The sequence below is a fragment of the Rhodamnia argentea genome, chromosome 8 (genome assembly GCF_020921035.1).
Source record: "Rhodamnia argentea isolate NSW1041297 chromosome 8, ASM2092103v1, whole genome shotgun sequence".
In the NCBI taxonomy this organism is placed as follows: domain Eukaryota; kingdom Viridiplantae; phylum Streptophyta; class Magnoliopsida; order Myrtales; family Myrtaceae; genus Rhodamnia; species Rhodamnia argentea.
The window spans coordinates 20,093,330-20,115,161 of record NC_063157.1 but is presented as its reverse complement, the minus strand read 5'-3'; the positions used below and the strand labels follow the sequence as shown (position 1 = coordinate 20,115,161).

Sequence of the window (21,832 nt, the reverse complement as noted above, 5' to 3'; positions counted from 1 at the left end):
GCAACCCCCCCTCCCGAGCATCACCCACCCTCACTAGCCATTGCTGGCGATGGTGGGGGATGGCAGTGGTGAGGGCTTGAAGCCCTCGTTCTTTTAACAAATTTTTTAATTTTTAAAAATATTTTAGCTAATTTTAATATTTTATCTTTTTAAAAATAATTAATTATTTTGTACTCCGGTGGCCGGAGACGGCGAGGCGGCGGTGGTTGGCGACAGGGGGAGGAGGCGGTGGTGGTTGATGAGTGCGATGGCAAAGGACAGCGGTGGGGCGACTGTCGGTGGCGATAGCGAGGCATGATTGGGAGAGAGGCGGCGAAAATGAAAAAAGGCCAAAGTGAGAGACATATTGATGTTGAGAGATTTCTACTTCGAAAGAGAAGTAACTTTTTTTAACTCCGGAATTGACTCAAAAATAACTTTAAAAGTAGAAATTTGCTTGAGTAAAAACTATAATGTTGCATAATTAAATAGATTTCTGCTTTAAAAGTTACATAATCAAATAGATTTCTGCTCTAGAAGCACTTTCGAGAGCAGAATTCACTTTCAAGTTGTTACCATACCATGCGCTCCCTCTGTGTCTTCCCTAAATAACGTTTTGAGAAAAGCTTTTGGAAAATGCAAATGGATAAGTAATTTAAAAACATATCGGGAAGCAACTTTGACTTAAATAATATTTGGAAAAAACTACACTTTGTAAAGGACATTGGCTTTTGACAAAAAAAAAAAAAAAAAAAGGACTCTTGCTATTTTTTTTACAAGTTTCAACCCTTTGCTAGCGGAAGTCAAGCAACCAACGAAACTCAAGACTACGAGTTGCCTTGGGTTAAAGGCCTTTATACGTCTTTGAAAATGCAATTGTATCTCCCCAAAGCTCTCCACAAATTTTTCCCAAGAGACTTTAAGACTCCGTTTATTTCGTGAAAATTATGGCGTTTTTAGAAAAATGACTATATTTTCGTATTTGATTCAAATCTAAAAATCAGTTGGAAAGTATTTTCCGACGTTTGGTCTGGAAAATCAAAAGAAAAATTACTCAAAAATTAATTTTTTAATTGTAATTTTAATTTAATTTAATTTCTTTTTTTTTTCTCTTCTCTTCTTTTTTTTTTTTTTTTTATTTCTTCTTCCTTTTTTTGTTTCTTTTCCTTCTTTCGGGTCCAATCGCAAGCCACGGTAATGGCCAGCAGCCGGCCATAGGCAAGAAGCGAGCCTACCCTTGGCCAGCGAAGCTCGGGACTCGCCATAGAGTCGGGTGAGGTCGACCTCGCCTCACCGACTTCACCAAACATGGCAACCCTAAGCATGCCAAGCTCGATGGCCTCCTCTCGAATCCCGCCTGAAAGGCCTTGTAACAGCCTCAAAATCAAGCCCAAACGTCCACCAGTGCTCTCCATGACTGGTCTTCATGGATGAGGTTGAGCGAGAAGAGCTAGAAGACACATTTGGGACTAGGCTCGACGATCTTGTTGTAGGTGAATTCGAGGGCGAGGATCAGGGGGTAGAGGATTGAAGTCGACGTCGGAGAAGGAGGCACCGAGCAGGGAGAGGAAGGATTGGTTGAGGTGGGGGTGGGTCCAACGGCGGAAGGGATGGTCTTGAGCTTGTCGAGGGCAGATTTGCAGGCAGAGACAGACTTGTGAATGCAATGAGGCCAAGAGGGTCAAAGAGAGCCCTAACAAGAAAGATTGAAAAATAATTTCCTTTTCTTTTAAAAAAATCGTTTTCCCTTTTTTTCATTGACTGAATACATTTTCTTTGACTGCATATTTTCTGTACCCAAACACCAGAAATTGGGAAAATGTTTTACAAGAAAATATTTTTCGTAAAACAAACTAAGGTTAAGAAAGTGATTCCCAGTCCTGAGTTCTGTGCGCACTTATTTCAGTTTTTGGCGACACTTCGGGAGTTTTCTCCTTTACCGTCAGAACGTGTATGGGATCGCAACATCAAAATATTACGATCACCTTGAACACTATGCATATTCTGCACGATTCGTTCACAAATTGAGACGCTCAATTACTGAAAGATCGGCACTTCTGATGTTAATACATAGCAATGAACCTCAAACAAAGGCAATTCAAATTTGTCGGTTTCTACTATCAAGTACACGAACAATCTAGCAACAATATCTAAATGAAAATGACGCCGTCAACAAAGGCACACAAACTGGTAACAACGTTACTTGCCAGCCACAGAAGTCTCTGATTTCACCTGATTTTCCAAAATACGATCACAAGCCAAATACAAGTTTACCTCAATCCTGATTTCCTCTCCTCCAAACCTCGTTTAATAGTACCACACATTGGATATTTGGTCCGTCGGAGTTGTACTATTGTATACATGCCTAAACCCTGATTTGCGCACCTTTCGGTCACCACTACATGAAGCTTTCCAAGAACTTGTCCCACTTCCAAATTCTCCGCATTTGCAAAGCAAAGAAGTTAAATGAGAAGTAAATAAGAAAATATTAAGATTGAACTGCGCAGCGTAGTTACTTTGTTACTAGTCTGATGTGAGCATGTGAATGTATGCAATAGCATTTGTTATCAATTGAACATTGAATGACAAAAGAGAACGAACAACTCTGGTCATTGTACCAATGAATCAATAGATCTGTTGATACTGATAAGGGTGCTTTCTGCGTTATGTACACTAGATCTCCCAGAAATATCGGTGCGACTTTGCAGGAGTTCCTCCAAGGAAGAGCAAATTACAGAGCTTCAGAGTCCGGTCCTTCAGTAAAGTTATTTCAATGGATTCGTAAGCTCCGTTGCAAATGTACATTAGGATATGTATGCCTTTACCAGTTCAGAATAATCCAGCCGTAGTTTGTCCTAGGGCAGGTGATTTTACCATTGTTCTTCTTCGCCATTTCTTCAAGAGCCTGTCTCAGGAAAAAAGATAATGTAGGATCAGTTAAACAAAAACTCAAGACCATTAGTAGTAAATAATTCGCACATTGACACACACCTTGGTGCTATAGACATAGCCATTTGGTAGGACTAGAGGTGGGTTCTCTGTGTCCATAAGTTCTTTAGTTATATAACAAACAAGCTTCGAAAGTGATGCTGCTTGGAGAAAGGTAATGGCATTGCAAGTTTTTCGGAAACTTTCCTGGGATAATGGGTCTTCCTTTGTGCAACCATCTTCGTGCAGAATCTAAATTAGGTCAAGGCATAAAACATATGAAAGCAAAAAGGAACAAAAAGCTAATTTAGGTAACAATCCAGACTCAATCAACATGGGTAATCCTCACAACAAATAGTTGACTTTTAGGATTAACTCAGTGCTCAAGGTATCACTTCTGAAACAATATTCCATTCCAGATACTGTTATTGGGGTCCTCTGCATGCTTAAGGGCAATGTCGGTTCAAATGCCGTGGCCCCAGGATACTTATCTTCCACCACTCATTGCAAACCAAGGCCTCAATGAACATGGTTGCACCAGAGATGAACAAATTGTGTGGCCTGTGTACTACGAGGTTCCATGGATCTCATATGTAACAGGCCAAGTCTGAATCAACGTGGACCCAAATCTGGGCCTTAAGTTTGGGTGGGTCTCTGAGTATTACATCTCAAATTCGTACCCACTCCATAATTACAGATTTGCAACTCTAGTGCGAAAAAGAGTCAAATCTACCCACACTATCCACACTATATTTTCCCAGTATATAAGTACTATTATGCCTACTCATGGTACTCTTTGGTTTCACAACTGCTTTAACCTAATAGAATTTGTGAAGTAGATGGGGAAAACAAATACACAAATAATTCATTGCCTAACATGCAGGTTTAAGAATGTGGACTAGCATGCAAATCTTCACAATCCCCCCAGTAAAATTGACTTAAATCACTATTCACCTTATAGGTTGATGACAATAGTTGGAAAATCTCATAGGTAAATTACAAATCGAAATAGTACATGCACAAAGTGGCAGAAACAAGAATGAACTGAAATGAATGCAGAGACATAATCACACCAAACAATAAAAAACAAAAGGGATACTGGAGTTTTCAAAGCAGACAATCCAGCCTGTAAATATATGTTTAGCAAAGGCTCAAAAGTCATTCCATATAATCTGCAGAATTCCTGTCTAAATTGATCCACAAGGAAATCCCATTGCTTCGGGTTCAAAAAAACCTGTAAAAAGAAAATATTTGCATACTTCAAGTCAAAAAATTACATGAAAATGCGCAGACAGATGTTAAGACATCAAAAGTACATAACTTATTGGCAATAACACATTGTTGGTGAAAACCTTTTAGGTTTGGTCAAAGTTCAGTGAGAATCTCAAAAGGTCCTAACTAGATCTATGGATGATAAGTACCTGCTAAAATAGTAGCCAAGGTACGACCAGAACTAAATAACTTCCAATGAACAAATTTCACCCAAAAGAGCTACAAAGTCATCAGATTAAACGTAAAAGTATTTAACAGAAAATTTTAAATGAGCACCTCACCCACCTCAGTTAATTGTGTGACACCAAATAGACAAGCACTTTAAATCTGGCTTAATGGAACGAATTCAATTCTCAGTAGCAGTCCCAACAAAACTTCAAATGCAACATAAAAATCAATGATCCACATAAAACAGTCAGTAAATTTATTTTCCTCTCACATGACAATAGAATAAAGAGATTGTAAGCAATTGTTTTCAACTATTACAGACAGCCATCATGAAGTTAAGCTCGTTGCTTCATGGTAGAAGCCTAGCTTGAGCATGCACTAATGAACGACCTTCATTCTAATGCATATGATCCATCATAACAGAGCAAGAGAAATGCGGGTCACCTTGTAGGTTGCACATTCAGTGGTGCTCCTGAATGCTAACGTGGCCATGACATGCTGCAGCTCTTTCATATGCGTAGATCCCCATGGTGCAAGATACTTTCTGGCATAGGCAATAGCTCGCATGCTGTTGTCAGCTCTCACCAATTCAACAAACTCTTGAAGTCTTAATTGGAACTCCAAAATGCTCTGTCACAAGGAACATTATTTAGACTAATTGCATGTCTTAAAATTCCACAACAAAATTCAAGCAATACTGCAACATGATTCCAAACACTGTTCAGATCGGACTGATTACTAGAAAATACATAAAGAGTGTAATTAAATTATTCTATCTAAGATGCAGATATCATTTCTTCACTAAGAGAACAGTACATAAACTTTGTCAGGGATGAAAAGACGATCATTTGAATAAAGGTGATCAGTTGAACAGAGCTAAAATCTCTTCTTTTGTGTGAGACGATGGGATGAATTTCATTTTATCGCTATCAATGGTATAGTAACCCCCTCAACTTTGACATCATTTGAAGGTCACCACTCTCTTGACCAGACATCAAAATCACAGATGAAAATACAAACCAAACATTGTATGAGCAATTCTTCTATATTTTCTTTCCATGAATGTCCATGTAGATGCCCACATGTATCTTTTTTTTATGTGAATTTACACGTCAGATTTCTGTTTGTGGTATTAGTGCAAATTTACAGAGTCAAAACACCGAGAAAATACCAAAAAGAGTAATATGAGGCAAATCAAAGTATGGTGGTAAAGTATGAAAGTCGCCCTAAGGTAATGTTCATCAAAGACATCTCATTAAAAGATGCCTGGAATGCATGCTCATTGACTGCAAATCATTCTCCTTCCTTTTGACACTAATGCCAAAGCACCATTTTCTTTTATATTGTGGATCACTGAACTCCGCCTATGTATGTTTACATAGCCTGTCCCAAGTCGGTAAAGGAGGAGGGTTGCGTCAAGTGTAGCGAGCCGGTTGAAAAAAGAGCTATTTTTATGAGATGAACCCTTTTGATTTTTTGTTGGAGTGTAACCTTCTTAGCAACGTGTTGCATCGGCACCCGGGTGTAGCAAAAAATGGGCAAGGGTCGTTGCACCAAGATAGGTGAGTGCGAGGGGTAAGGAAGCTAGCCTTGGACCATCATTCCTAGAGTGATGCGCCACATCGGTGCCGGATGTGGTGGTAAGTGAGTTAGGGCCCTCACACTTTTATGGGCGAGTGTGGGGGCAAGAGATGCCCATAGGGTAAGGATTCGATTGGAGAGTTAGAACATAGGAACCTTAACGGGTAAGTTGAGGGAGTTAAGCGAGATACTTTTGCTAAGAGAGTGAATATTGCTTGCCTGCAAGAGACTAAATGGGTAGGAGAAAAGGCTAAGGAAGTGGAAGGCACGGATTCAAGCCTTTGTGGTACACGGGCACACAAAAGAGTATAAATGGAATTGGGATTTTGATCGTTAAAAGTTTCAAAGATAGAATTGTTGATGCTAAGAGAATAGGAGATACGATTATTTTGGTTAAGCTAGTAGTGGGAGACTTGATTTTGAATATCCTTAGTGTGTATGTCCCCCCAAGTTAGACTACAAGTATCCGATAAGAACAGATTTTGGAAAGATCTGGAGGAGATTTTAAGGGGGATACCATGCGAGGGGAAAGTATTCATAGGAGGATATCTAAATCGACATGTTGGTCAAAGTAATGGAGGTTTTGACGAGTTCATGGAGGATTTGGCTATGAGACTAGAAATGAGGTTGGTGAAGACATCTTGAGTGTGGTATTAGCTTATGATTTGATGTTGGCAAATACCTTCTTTAAGAAAAGAGTCACATCTAATCACTTTTTGCAACGGTTAAAATTATAGCCAGATTGATTTCTTTCTTGCTAGAAGAGAGGATAGAACCTCGTATGTAGATTGCAAAGTCTACCCCTCGGAGAATGTGTAGCTACGCAACATAAGTTGGTAGTCTTAGAGGTTCGGTATAACAAAGTACAGAAAATGCAAAGAAGTGCTCTTAACCCCGAAAAAGATGGTGGAAGTTAAAAGAGGAAAAACAAATAGATTTCAAGGAAAGAATGCTTCGAAAGGACTCGTGGCAACTAGAGAGCGAAGTAAATATGGTGTGGAACAAGATGTCCTAATCGCATCCAGAGTGGCAAGAGGGGGTGTTAGGGGAAAGTAGAGGGAACGGACATCAAACAAAGGAAACTTGGTGGTAGAATGAAGAGGTGCGGGAGGCAATTAAACACAAGGAGTGTTTCAAATGTTTGCATAAATGTCCTAATGAAGAGAATTTGCAAAAGTTTAGATTGGCGAGAAAAAATGCCAAGAAAGTTGTGCGAGAGGCTAGAGGCAAGGTTATATTCAATATGTACAAAAAACTTGGAGCAAAGAGAGAAAAAAAAAAATATATATATATATATATATTTTTTTTCTCTTTTTGCAAAGATAAGGGATAGAAAAAGTAAAGACTTCACACATGTTAGATGCATCAAGGATGAAAATTAAAAACTCCTAGTAAGAGATGCAGAAATTAAGGAAAGGTGGATGAGCTATTTTAACAAGCTTTTTAATGGAGAGAGCGATAGAAGTGAGGTGGATTTGCGGGACGCTTCGATGATTTAAACGAAGGTTGTGCGTAGAATTAGAGCGCATGAAATTAAGGGAGGCATTAAAGAAGATGAAGACTAGTAAAGCCTTGGAACCCGATGGTGTCCTTATTGAAGTGTGGAGATGCTTAGGGGGATGTGGCAATAAGTTGGTTGACTAACCTTTTTAACAAGATTCTCCAAACTAATAAGATGTCGATGAATGGAGGAAGAGTATGCTTGTGCCTATCTACAAGAACAAGGGGGATATCCAAAATTGTTCCAACTATAGAGACATTAAGCTTATGAGTCATACAATGAAGTTGTGGAAGAGAGTTTTTTAGCATCGTTCAAGAATAGGAACCAAAGTCTACTGTAAATCAATTTGGATTTATGCCAAGAAGATCTACCATGGAGGCTATCTTCTTGATACGACAATTGATGGAGAGATATCGAGAAAAGAAGAAGGACCTACATATGGTGTTTATTGATCTCGAGAAGGCATATGATAGGGTTCCAAGAAAGGTTATGTGGTGGGTTCTTGAGAAGAAAAAAGCACCTTCAAACTATGTAGAGGCAATTAAGGATATGTTTGATGGTGTTACTACATGTGTGAAGGCTTGTAATGGCACATCAAATTATTTTCCAATCACGGTAGGCATACACAAGGGTTACGCTTTGAGTCCTTATCTTTTTGCCCTAGTTATGGATGAGCCAACAAAAGATATCCAAGATGAGGTGCTTTATGGTTTATGCTATTTGTAGATGATATTGTGCTTATTGATGAAACCAAGATGGGATTGGTGCTAAATTAAAATGATGGAGAAGCACACTTGAGTCTAAAGAATTTACGTTAAGTCAAAGTAAGACCGAATACATGAAGTGTGAGTTTGACACGGTGAGAGGAGATCAAGAATCCATGAATATACTCGGACGGAGGTGCCCAAGAAAGATGCTTTTAGATATCCGGGATCAATATTGCAAAAAGGAGGGAAAATTGATGAGGATGTAAATTATATAATCGAGTAGGTTGGATAAAATGGCACAATGGCATCGGGGTTTTGTGTGATCGCAAAATCCCTCTTAAGCTAAAAAGGAAAATTTTATAGAACAACGAAGTAAGGCACAGCAATGCTATACAGAGTGAATGTTGGCTAGCACAAGGACAACATGAGCATAAAATGGGAATAGCGAAAATGAAGATGTTAAGGTAGATGTGTGGTCATACAAGGATGGATAAGATAAGAAATGAAGATATTCGATGAAAAGTTGGAATAGTATCGGTGGCGAAAGGATGAGAAAACATAGATTAAGATGGTTTGGGCATATTCTTCAAAAATCCCTAGATGCTTCAGGTGAGAACGAAGTTTGTTACCGAGAGCATGACATGAAGAAAGGAAGAGGTCGGCTGAAACTTACCTGGAGAAAAGTAATAAAACAAGATTTAATGAAGTGGGAAATAGATTGGCGTACGGTTTGTCTTAGAACCAGAGTGGAGGAAAGCGATTAGTATTACGGAGAGCGAAATTCCTATGTTCCAGGCTTGTCCTTTTTAATCCTTTTTCCCTACATATATTTATATATTTTAATTTTTATATAATTATTTTTTTTCTCTCAATCGGTCTTGCTTTTATTTTATTTATTTTGAGTTCATCGACCACCGACCCCAACTAGTTTGGGATAAAGATGATGTTGATGTTGATTGTGGATCAACGGATCTCCACAGTGGCTTCTTAATAAACGCAGCCTCACTATAACTCATACTATCACAAATATGATGACAAAATCCACCTCAAGCAATGGATATCTCGATGAAACAAATACGAAACCGCTGAATGGACATTGTGATCAGGCAACAGATTAGATCTACAGTTGTACTGGAGAAAAAAACCCCGGTTTCAAATCATCTTCAATATCTTAAATGTAGAATAAGAGCCTCATGATCTATAAACCTAAAGCGGGCTAAAAAGTTGGGAAAGCCATCTATTACCTAGTCTAATTCATATAACCAGTCGAGACATTTCACTATGTACAACATTCTTCAGTCAATATCGAAGCAGCAGAAGATACTAGTGCTCATCACCTCGAATTACTAAGTCAGTGCAATCCAATGTCCAAAGCGGGTTAAACTATAATTTGTCAAATTTACATAGATAAAAAGACAGATGAACTGTGTCAAGCTGTCATTCTACATAATGATAATTCCTATTTAGTTGGCTTCAAATCAAATAGTCATCACAAGAGAGAAAGTACATTAAGAGAAAAAGTACAGCAAAAGAGTTCTAACTATATATTTAGAAAGGGCCCATCAAGTGGAGAATACATACCTTGGATTTCTTTAATCTTGACTTGTTTTCAGTGCACCAAGCGAGGGCAGGACCCACCTCCTTATTTTGGAGAGCATCAATAACTTTTTTGGCTTCTAGGAATACGTCAATATCAACAAGATCCTAGCCCAAGATCACACAGATCATAATCATTTTTCGAGATTATACAGGAGAGAATAAAGCCAAGTACCTGTATATTAGTACTCTCTGCAAGCTTAGCAGCAGTATCATAGTAAGACATCCGCAACATGTAATCTACAAGAATTCGCTTTAATCGGGTGTTGCTCCACTCGGATAAATTCTCCGGATCAGCTGATTCTAAGTGGTCTAATCGAGCTCGGCTTCTCTGAGCTTGCAAGTGCTCTGTCCGACTTCCCTCTTCCAACTACTCAAGGTCAAAAAGTACAAAGTCGCATATCATCACAGCTACATAAGCATACAAAGTTAAGACTAACTGAGCAGACATACAGGTAAGGGAGAATATACGCATTGTGTGCAATCTTGACCAAGAGAAGTTCCTCATCACCAAGCAAGTAGTTCAAATAACACCTCAGCCAACGGTATGGTAATCACAGTCCATATATCATATTATGCATTTTTTGGTCATTGGCTGCACAGAAATCTTTAGTTTGTTTTCGGCTAAAATAAGCAGCTTGATTGGACATATGAGCACTCTCAGTCAATTAATTACAGAACATAGTTGAGATATAACATGATTCAACTCCTTGAATACAACCAGGTTGTTTAAGCATCCCTCTCAAACACTTAACTTCCTCAAACAGTGAATTAAGTAAATTTTTTCTTTCTTCACTCCATCACAAAGAAGAAAAAGAGAGAAATGCTGATCAACTATACACTCTTTCAAAAAATTAAAAAATACTAAGAAGAAAACTATCAAATTCCCCCATAGTTATGACGACAATTCTCATCAGGTAAACAGCCCAAACCTCACTTGAAGGTCCTTTTAAATTTTCACCTAATTTCCCGCAAGTCCGCAGGATGCGATATTCACTACCACGTCAAAGGCTTCAATTAGCCAGCCAACAAACCAACCCTTCACCAACCTAAGCCACAAGAAACAACTAGAAACAATTCAACCTCGATAAATTACTATTCACCGATGCATCAAGAAAATCACAGCACCTTCCTCTTAAGCCCTTGCAACCTGGAAACAAGCGAGTTGAGCCGATCCACGGCGTCGTCCTCGCCGGACACGTCGGTGGTGTCGGCAGTATCGGAGATGGCGGAGACGACAGCGGAGACCTCCTTCTCGACGACGCGGTGGTTGGCGCGGATCGACTTCTTGTAGTGCTCGAAGGGGACCCGCATGAACTGGTGCTCCAGCTTCAGCGACTCCGTCAGCTGTGACAGCTTCGACGACGGAGCGTTGGTAGCAGCCGCCGCCGCCGCCACTGCGGCGGCCGGCGTGCCATTGGGGAGAGGATCGATATCCATTCTGGATGAATCACGGATTTGGATTTGGAAGATGAAGTCGGTTGTCGATTGTTTTGGGGAATTGCTCAGGTGTTGGGGAAGATGATTCTGTGCTTCTTGTCAGCGACCAGCGCAGCACCAATTGGAGGGAACGACGCCGTTCAGTATATCAAAGCATTTTCTTTCTTGTGACCAAGACAAACCCTAATTTTATAGCAAAATTACCTTTAAAAAAAAAACCGTTATAAGTAAGTCTGTTAAATGGGTGAGTTAAGTTAGGTTTGGATCGAGTCATAAATGGTCCGATCCAAATTGACTCATTAACCCGTTTATGATCTATTTATTCTTAATGTAAAGTTCTCGACTCACACCCGACCCGACCCATATCCAACTCGACTCATATTATTAATACACTTTCTTATTTCTTCCAATTGAAGAAAGCGTATTTCTTATTATTTTATATTGCTAAAACACTTCTATGCAAAATGGATTTAGTGGACAATTTTCATAATTTTTTATTTTTCCTTTTCCTTTTTTATGAATTTTTTTTCTTTCTATTGCATAATCGATTTAATATATATTAAAAATAAAGAAAACACGTCTCAATAAATTTCCATCGCAACTCCCCCCTCCCTCCATGCTAGACCACCCTAAACCACCGCCACGGCTCCTCGACTACTGCATGGAACACCGTGTATGTAAAGGTATCCTCCCAACAAATCCCATTTCTCACTACCGATTCTTGGCACCACCTTGAACTACCGCTGTAGCTCCTTGGCCATCGCTTGGAACACTTGGGTATGCAACGGCCTCCTCCTAAGGAATCCCCACTTCTCATCACCGTCCTCCATGACCCTCGGCTAATGTTGGGGCTTGAACAACCAACACTCCAGTCTCCCTCTGACCTTGTCCTCTTTGTTCCAATTTCAAACCATAGAGAGACCCCTACTTCAAATCGTAAACGATCACCGTGTCCTCTAAGAAAGACAGGCAAACGATCTCCAAATCTAGTGTGGCGTCAATGTCGTTCAACTTTCTCTATGCTTCTTGAGTCCCATTCCATTGGAATAACAACAAGCTCTCATCTATGAGAACAAAAGATGAGGAACTTTAAGAAGGTGATTCGGACCAACAATCAACCATGAGAGAGAGTGATGGAGATCACGAGCGAACGGCTAAACATGATTGTGGTTACCTACTAAAGACATGAACAATCGTCAAATTCATGCTCGAGGGAGAAAATGGCCACAAATGGCTGTTAGATATAGTCCCCAATGATCCACGAAGGCTTTGTCGCTATCTCCAAGTTCCGCCAAGAGATCATTGTTGACACCTAAAATTTGATTTTCCTTAAATCATTTGTTTTGCATAAAAATGAGAATTAATCTTAGTTCTCACCAAAAATTAATTTTTCATGCATAGAATATTTATTTTCTATTAATCATGCATTTGCCTTGCATTCAGGCTGATAGAGAAGGAATTGAGCTTAATTTGACAAGCAACTGGACTAGGACCATCTCAAATTTTCGATAATGGGGAATGAACATGTGCCGAATTTCTTAAGTCCATTAGGGCCTATTTTAAGCTCAAATTAGCCCATTCAAAATTTATTTTAAATATAAAATGCTTTTAATTAAATGTCCATTATTCAGAAAAAAGTCCTTAATTTGAGCCCAAAAATGTGTGGTAAGCCCATGATTTATTTCTAAAATTTGGCCAAGGCTTGTCAAGGGGTGTACCGAATTTTATGAGTGATATAGACCTATTTTCAGATACAATTCAACTCATTTTAGCTCTTTTAAATATGTGGCTCCTTTAATTAATTACCCATTTAATTAATTAAAGGAAAGTCGGCCACCATCATATGCACCCTCACTTGGCCTGAAATAATAGAGTTTTAGGGGGATAGAACTCTTCCAAATTCAAATTAATTCAGAATTTATTTAAATTGAGAGTCCTACCTTAGGTAGAGTTTTAATGGATTTGGACACCTAATATTTAATGGCTCAAAATTAATCCTACCCTAACTAGGATTACTAATCTTATGGTTAAGATATCCTACTCCTATTAGGATTATAAGTCTACGCTCTATATTAACAACCATTACTTTAGGGTTAAGGGACGCGCGTTCTCATTCAACTCTCATGGAATTTTCGGCACCATGACAGGCTGAAAATTCAAAGCACACTCAAGGAGTCTTAAGGAGTTTGATTGTCTTCCTTGATTTCGAGACAATCCTCCCTGGTCCAAGACAACCTACCTTGCTCAACCCCTCATTGAGCGGCTTCCTCTTCTCGGTTGAGCCATCTATAGTCCTTAGCTCGGCCTTAGTGTCCTCGACATCCCAGCTCAGCCACCGCTCGTCCCTGATCAACCACTGTCCGCCCAGCAACCTTGCGCCTCATCGTGCCCAGCCGGGATCACCACTATTCAACCTCGGTTCTAGATCAATCAGCCCCTATTTTCCTATTATTTGTATAGAATTGAAGTATCATAGCCGAAATGTGTAACCACTAGGCCACTGCCACTGCAACTTCGAAAACTTAACTAATCTCTTATGATTGCTACACTATCGCGTGGGAGTGGACCCATCACATTCAAATATAACTAATGATAAGAGATCTTGGCCTTAAAAGGATGCGCCCACCGCACCGCCAGCACATAATTGAGAGCGTTAGAAACAATGTTTGAAAAGCACTACATCTTTATCCAAGAGTGATAGAAGATTAAGTGCCAATCAAACCAAAGATATGACTTATATAAGCTAAGCATCTTTACACAATAAAATATGAAGACAACTTGTTCGAAAAGCTCATTAGGAAAACCCCCATGGTTACTAATAACTCAATTGCACATTAGAGGTCACTCGAATTTTCCCATTAATGTAAGCCCGAGGGGGAGGGGTTGGTGTTTCCCTATCACAATCGTGACTACAAAAAGACACCTACAAGGTAGAAGCGTTAATTTACAGGGGAAGACACGAGCTTCACTAAGAATCGAAGAAGAAAGAGGAGAAGGGTTAAAAGCAAAATCATTTCTCTATGCTTTATGTAGATACTACATCAGGTCATATCCAATAGTTGTCCATTTGTTGTACGCATCTATACAAGCGCAGATCATGAAATTAGCCACTTCACGCTCGCTCATTTCGGGATGAAATCCGCGACATCCCGCGGAGGGGGTGATCACACGCTTTGTCCCACATTGCTTAGGGAGAGGGTCTTAGGCTAGCTTGTATGGTTTAGGTGTCTTTTAAACTTGCAAAACAAGTTCTTTGGGGGTTGTATGGGCGACCCTCGGAGGAACAGAATTGTGAGGACTATGCGTCCAAAGCGGATAATATCTTGCGAGTGGTGCACCCCGGTCGTTATAGTTGGTATCAGAGCTAACTCCCGATAGTGAGTGGGCTATAGTAGGCACTCGCTGTGGTGCTACTAAGAGCACAACTAGGATGTTGTACAACGAGGGGGTGAGTATGTGACATCCCACGGAGGGGGTGATCACACTCTTTTTCCCACATTGCTTAGGGAGAGGGTCTTGGGCTAGCTTATATGATTTGGGTGTCTCTTAATCTTGCAAGTCGCGTTTTACGGGGGTTGTATAGGCAGCCCTTGGAGGAACAAAACAGTGAGAACCGTGTGTCCCGAGTGAACAACATCTTGCGAGAAAGAAATTTCTTTTAAGGAGGGAAGAATGTAATACCTACTTCTTTGACCAGGCCAACATGGTGGTGTGACCCACCTTAAAAAGGGTTGAAAAGTCAAAAATAAAAGAGACAAAAGGGAGACAAAAGGGGCAGCGGTAGACCTCTCCCACGAAAAAAACATAACGGTAAAGAAAAGAGAAAGAAGGGGAAGGAGAAGAGAGGGAAAGAAGAAAAGAGAGGGGGTTCTCATGTTGCCTTGCCAAGTCGTCTCAAGATCGATAAACAGAGTCCGGGATAAGTGCTTGCACCTCTCGCTCCTCTTATCGAAGTGATTTTCAATTTTAGGGTAAAAATTCAGATTTTGGTCGAATATGAGTTGCTATGTCCGATTTGAAGGTCATTTGGCTGCGTTTTTGTATGGAAATGAAACTTTCGGATGTTGTGAAGCCGTAGGATTCGACGGACTTTGATTTGATGTTACGGTTTGCCCGAGAGAGTTTTTTAAAATCTAGCGCGCAACCGCAAATAGTGAATTTCGTGGGCCAATTTTTTTTATTTCGCTTATCAGCTGGGGGTGACCCTATTAGGACTTTTGTAGTATGTCGAATAAGCTTCACGTGGACTATAAGATCGTTTAAAGCGAGCTCGGTAGAGGAAGTTATAACCTTAACAATTTCGTCGCGCAAGTTGACCACAAGGACAAGAATGAGTTTTCGCTATGGTCGACTTTACGTTGACACATAGTTGTCGTTTTAGCATTACATAGGTGTATATTAGTTGAGTTGTGCGATATAGTGTCATGTGACTCATTTTTTTTACGGTTTTTCGTACTTTTGATGGGAATTTGAATGCATCGGCTCTAGTGACCGTCTTGGTATGCTTTTGGTGTTATAGGGTGAGTGATACTATTTTTTCTTTGTGTTTGTAAAATGCATATGTAGAAAGAGATAGTACTATATGTGTTATGACTTCAAAAAATAGCATTTTTGTTGCATAAAAACATGATTGAACATTTACTGCTATTTTTATCTATTTGACATGGTTTGTGATCAATATGTACTACCGATTTCGAGTTGATTGTGATATTTATTATGGTTATGAGGATAATGTTGTTGTTTGATTATGTGGTGTTCAAAATAGCTGTGAATCTAGTTGAGGGGTTTGTGGGTATGCGCATACTAATTAGGATATCCTTGTGGGCCGAGCCATCGACATTCTAGGTGCGGACCTAGTCAAGGGGGGAATCTTAGTCGCATTTTATCACGGGCGTTATATGTGACCGTGATTAGAATCTTGAGCATGAGATTGATCAATATATAGATCATTGGCATGTGATTTGGTGAGATGGACTAATGGATAGACCATTGATACGTGTTTTTGATTAAATTGATCAATGGGATAGACCTTTGATATTTGTTTTGAGGTTGTGGTTTGAAATGAATACTTATGTTAGGAATATGTTATGTCAAAGTACTATATAACTTGTTTTCATTGTAAATATTTGTTATGTTCCAGGTTTGATATAAATGAGTTATATTTGAGTAGAAAATGTGCATAGTGCTTGTTCGATCAACTTAGAAGAAATGTATTACTCACTGAGCCGTGTTAGTTCACCCTTTTCATCTTCTTTGTCTTTCGGGTTTAGCGAGTCGTTAGTAGGAGTTGAGCGTAGCGTTAGTTAACGGATTTTCAGAAGAGGGATTTTTGTTATGAAGTGTAAATAGGTGTGTTGAGCTTTGGAGATAGCTCTTTTATTGGATATATGTATAGATCTGTTTAATGGTTATAGAAAGCTATGATAGTGTTGTAACTAAAGGACTTCTTTATCAAGTAAATATATGGATGTATATTTTTGTTAGTAGGTTGAGTTTGGCTATGTAGAAGCTGCGTCCTCTTGAAAAAGGATGGCCATGTCATGATTCTTATAGTGGATTTTGGGGTGTGACATTTGTTGATATCGGAGCATAGGTTATGATCTCTATGGGTAGATATGGGACGTTGTGAGATAGTGTGATAGAATTTAATGCTTTAGCCTAAATGATACTAAGGTATAGTTTGGTTTTATTCTTAGATCCAGGTAACCATGAGTTCTTATCCAAAGCTGCTTACCAATTATCGCAAGAGAAGTAAGAGCAAGAGAGCTATCACCTTCGATTCTAGAGATGTGCCTTGAGGTTCCAGAGGGAGGCCTTCAAGAGGAGAAGATGATACAAGAGCTAAATCTTGGGAATCAAGAGAAGAGAGCCAGCAGCAAGGGGCCCAAGATAATGTAACTTGGAGCTATGGAACCTAATGGTAATAGAGGCTACACTTTTACCCAATTTAGAAAGGCGAAACCACCCACTTATGATGGAAAAATTGATCCTCTTGTCGCTGAACATTGGATTAGAAAGATAGAGGGGATCTTCAGAGTTGAAGAGGTTCATGAGAAGAAAAAAGTTGACTTTGCCATGCAATATTTAGAAGGTTAAGCCGAGTACTAGTAGGAGGGAGTGAGGTCCACCTTTGGAGATGAAGATATTGCTATCCCTTGGAAGGACTTCAAAGAGACTTTTAACGCCCAATTCTTCCCTCAATTGTTTCAGGCGCAGACGAAGAACGATTTTCTACATATATTGCAAGGTGACTCTACTGTTATGGAGTATGCAAGCTGTTTCAATTAGATAAGTAGATTTGCGGGATGTCCGGTGGCCGATAAGGGGAAAAGGCTGAACATTTTGTGAGAGGACTTCGACCCGAGATTCATTTTACACTTATGTTTCTTTCATTACCAACTTACAAAGACGTGTTGGAATGAGCAATCAAGATTTAATGAAAGATTTTTATCAATGGCACTCGGGGTGCTCGTTCTTATAAGAGGCTAAAGTTCACATATTTTCAGGAAAGTCAAGCAAGTGGTAGCATCAGACAAAGAAGCATTAGCAATCGTGGAAAAAGCAAGAGTCAAGTTATTCAAGGTTCTTGCGCTACATGTGGGAAACATCATGGCGGTCTTTGTCACCATAAGACATGAGCATGTTTTATTTGTGAGAACACAAGACATATGGCACGTGATTGTCCCACTTAGAGGAGTACACCTGTAGATAGTAGGGTGTGTTTTGTTTGTGAGCAGCCTGGACATGTAATACGTACTTATTCTATGAGGAAGACAGGTTTTTTCACCGGTAGGCCTCAAGAAAGTCAACAAAAGTAGAAGATGATTGGGAAAGTTTTTGCTATGATAGAAGATGATGTAGCGGCTTCTAACACCGTCGTTGCAAGTATAATCTTGCTTGCCTTACAGTGTACTTATGCATTATTCGACTCCAATGCTACACATTCCTTTATATCTATGGAATTTGCAAAGAAACTTAATGTGTTGCCTGACCCTCTTGATTATGAATTACGTGTTGATACCCCTACTGGTGCTTTCTTGATTGATGATTGTGTGTTCAAGAGATGTAAGCTTTGAATTGATAATGTGGAAATGCATGGAGATTTGGGGTTGTTAGATATATAGGATTTCAACATTATTATAGGGATGGATTGGCTATCAACATATCATTCTACTTGTTGATTGTTATTCGAAGAAAGTTATCTTTAAACCTCGAATCAGCCGAATTTTCTTTTCGGAAAGTTGTAAAGGCACTTTTTCGATACTAATTTCAGCCATGCAAGCGAAGAAGCTTCTAAGGAAGGGTTGCTATGGTTATCCGGCTTGCGTAAAAAACACCGGTAAGGAAGTTGTAAAGCTAGAAAACGTTCCGGTTGTTAGAGAATTCTCGGATGTGTTTCCTGATGATTTAACTCGTTTACCTCATGATGGAAAGTTTGAATTTTGCATTGAGCTGTTGCTTGGGGCAATACCTATCTCAAAAGTACCTTATCGGATGGCACCCGCTGAATTGAAAGTGTTGAAGGCGCAGCTACATGAACTTTTAGATAAAGCTTTCATTAGGCCCAGTATCTCACCTTGAGGAGCTCCCGTTCTTTTTTTTGAAGAAGAAAGATGGTAGTTTGCGGTTTTGTATAGATTATCGAGAATTTAATAAGGAGACGATCAAAAATATGTATCCTTTGCCTCGGATTGATGACTTATTTGATCAACTCCAAGGAGCTCGGGTATTTTAAAAAATCGGCCTTTGTTACGGTTATCACCAATTGAAGACAAAAGCAGATGATGTGCCAAAGACTATTTTCAGAATAAGGTATGGACATTATGAGTTTTTTGTCATGAATAGGGTATTCAGAAAGTATCTTGATAGATTTATTGTGGTGTTCATTGTTGATATTACGGTGTATTCGAGGAGTTTGGAGGATCACAATCAACATTTGAGGCTTGTTTTGCGATTCTCACGTGAAAATAAGTTGTATGCTAAATTCGGTAAGTGCGACTTCCGGCTTGATCATATAGAGTTCTTGAGCCATGTAATTTCAAAGGATGGTATTTCAGTTGACCCGAAGAAAGTTGAAGCAGTTGTTCGAAGGAATCGTCCTACAAATGTTACAGAAGTGAGAAGTTATCTTGGGTTAACTGGTTATTACGGGCGGTTTGTGGATGGATTTTTCAAAATTGCTGGTCCACTTACTTGTCCAACTCAGAAAGGGGTTAAGTTTGTGTGGTCATATCAATGTGAGCACGGTTTTCAAGAATTAAAGAGGCGGTTGGTGACAGCTTCCATATTAACCTTGCTTTCGGGAATTAGTGGTTTCACTATCTATTGTAACGCGTCTAAGGAAGGTCTAGGTTATGTTCCTATGCGGGATGGTAAAGTTGTGGTCCATGCCTCGAGAAAGTTGAAGGCACACGAGAAGAATTATCCTACTCATGACCTGGAGTTAGCAGCGGTTGTCTTTGCTTTGAAAGTATAGCGACACTACTTGTATGATGAGAAATGTGAAGTTTTCACTGATCACAAAAGTTTGAAGTACATCTTTACTAAAAAAGAATTGAACATGAGATAGAGAAGAAGGTTAGAACTCTTGAAGGATTATAAGTTGCCTATCAACTACCATCCAGGGAAAGGCAAATGTAGTGGCGGATGCCTTGAGTCGTAAATCTTCGGGGATATGAGGAAACTAGAATTGGAGGTATTGGTGCATCAGCTTGATGCTCGGTTAGCTAATTTTCAAGTGTAGCCAACGTCAATTGATATAATCAAGGCTTAACAAAATGAGGATCCTTAGTTGGGGAAGATCGGAAAAGGTGTAGAAGGCTGGGGGCAACTAGATTTTAGTATCCATGTAGATGGATCATTGAGGTTCCGTGGTCGGCTATGTATTCTCGATGATGTAGGATTGAAAAAGGAGATATTGCAAGAGGCTCACACCATTAGATACTTGATTCATCCAAGAAGTTCTAAAATGTATAGGGATTTGAGAAGAAATTTCTGGTGGATCAACATGAAGAAAGATATTGTGAAGTTTATCGATCAACGCCTGATTTGTCGACAAGTAAAGATTGAGCATTAGAAACTAGGTGGACAACTACATCCACTCGAGATACCTAAGTGAAAATGGAAACATATCACATGGATTTCATTATTGGTTTACCGAGGACGCCGAATAGTAAGAATGTTATATGGGTGATTATTGATCGATTGACTAAGTCAGCACACTTTTTTATCATATAGATTTGGCCTTTCGGTGGAAGACATGTGAAGGCATACGTGAATGAGATAGTCAAGCTGCATGGGGTTCCGGTGAGCATTGTTTCTGATAGGGATCCCAAGTTTGTGTCCAACTTTTGGAGGGGTTTACAAGAGGCATTGGGTACCAAACTCAACTTTAGTACGACTTTTTATCCTCAAATAGATGGACAATCAAATAGGACGATTCAGACCCTAGAGGATATGCTACGATCCTATGTTATTGACTTTGATGGCTCGTGGGATGAACATTTATATCTGGCGGAATTTTCTTATAATAACAGTTATCATTACATTATAAATATGGCTCCTTTGAAGTTTTGAATGGTCGAAAATGCGGGAGTTTAATTTGTTGAGACGATGTTGGTGAGAAAAGACCGACCGGCCCCGAGTTCATACAACAATCAGGGGAGAAAGTCAGGCTGATCCGAGAGCATTTGAAAGCGGCTCAAAGCCGTCGGAAAAGTTATGCAGATCTTAAAAAGCCTAGCACATAATTTAATGTGGGATATTATATATTCCTAAAGATGTCACCTATGAAAAGTATTATGAGATTTGACACTCGTGGGAAGTTGAGTTCAAGATATGTGGGACCATTCTTAATATTAAAGAAGATTGGCGAAGTTGCTTATAAACTTGCTTTACCACTAGCGTTATCCGGAGTGCATAATGTGTTCCATGTGTCTTTATTGCTAAAATATGTGCTTGAATCCACGAACATGTACTTGGATTTCACTCCTTTAACTTGACATATGAGGAGCGATCTATTCGGATAGTTGATAGGAGAAAGCAAGCGTTGCGACGACGAACTATTCCCTACGTTAAGATTCAATGGCAAAACCACATAGAAAGGGAGGCTACTTGGGAACTCGAGGAGGAGGGGAGATGCGTGTTCTAGGGGTTGTATGGGTGGCCCTTGGAGGAACAAAACCGTGAGGACTTGTTTGTCTAAAACGGACAATATCTTTTGAGTGGTACTCTCGAGTTGTTACGATTGGTATTAAAGCCGACTCCGACAACGTATGGGTTGCGATGGGCGCTCGCTAGTCTTCTTTGAGGGCACAACGAGGATGCTATGCCGTTGAGAGCACAACGAGAATGCTATCTCGGCGAGGGGGAGAGTATGTGACATCTAGCGGATGGGGGTGATCATACTCTTTGTCCCACATTGCTTAGGGAGAGGATCTTGGGCTAACTTATATGGTTTGGGTGCCTATCAAACTTGCGAGATGCATTTTTTGAGGGTTGTATGGGCGGCCCTCGGAGGAATAAAACCGTTAGGATTGTGTGTCCAGAGCGGACAATAACTTGCAAGTGGTGCGTGCGGGTCGTTACAAAATCTCTTTTGCAAATTATCGATGGGGCCGCCACTACTAAAACAAAACAATCCACTATCCACCATTAATAA

General features: G+C 39.7%; 1 protein-coding gene and 1 long non-coding RNA gene across 2 annotated transcripts; one reads left to right on the top strand and one right to left on the bottom strand.

The window, feature by feature from the left end:
- Positions 1–536: 536 nt before the first annotated feature.
- On the top strand, positions 537–7,936 carry LOC125316384. The gene is made up of 3 exons (XR_007199609.1): positions 537–550; positions 3,031–3,037; positions 7,544–7,936. It is a non-coding gene; the product is annotated as an uncharacterized LOC125316384 (long non-coding RNA).
- On the bottom strand, positions 2,568–11,295 carry LOC115726547 (protein MAEA homolog). Its single transcript, XM_048284596.1, is given in 10 exon segments — positions 2,568–2,824; positions 2,827–2,884; positions 2,971–3,060; positions 3,063–3,101; positions 3,103–3,159; positions 4,007–4,141; positions 4,792–4,977; positions 9,718–9,840; positions 9,908–10,102; positions 10,861–11,295. Coding segments are annotated over 10 exon segments (1,236 nt in total). The 5' UTR covers positions 11,173–11,295; the 3' UTR covers positions 2,568–2,783.
- Positions 11,296–21,832: the final 10,537 nt, after the last annotated feature.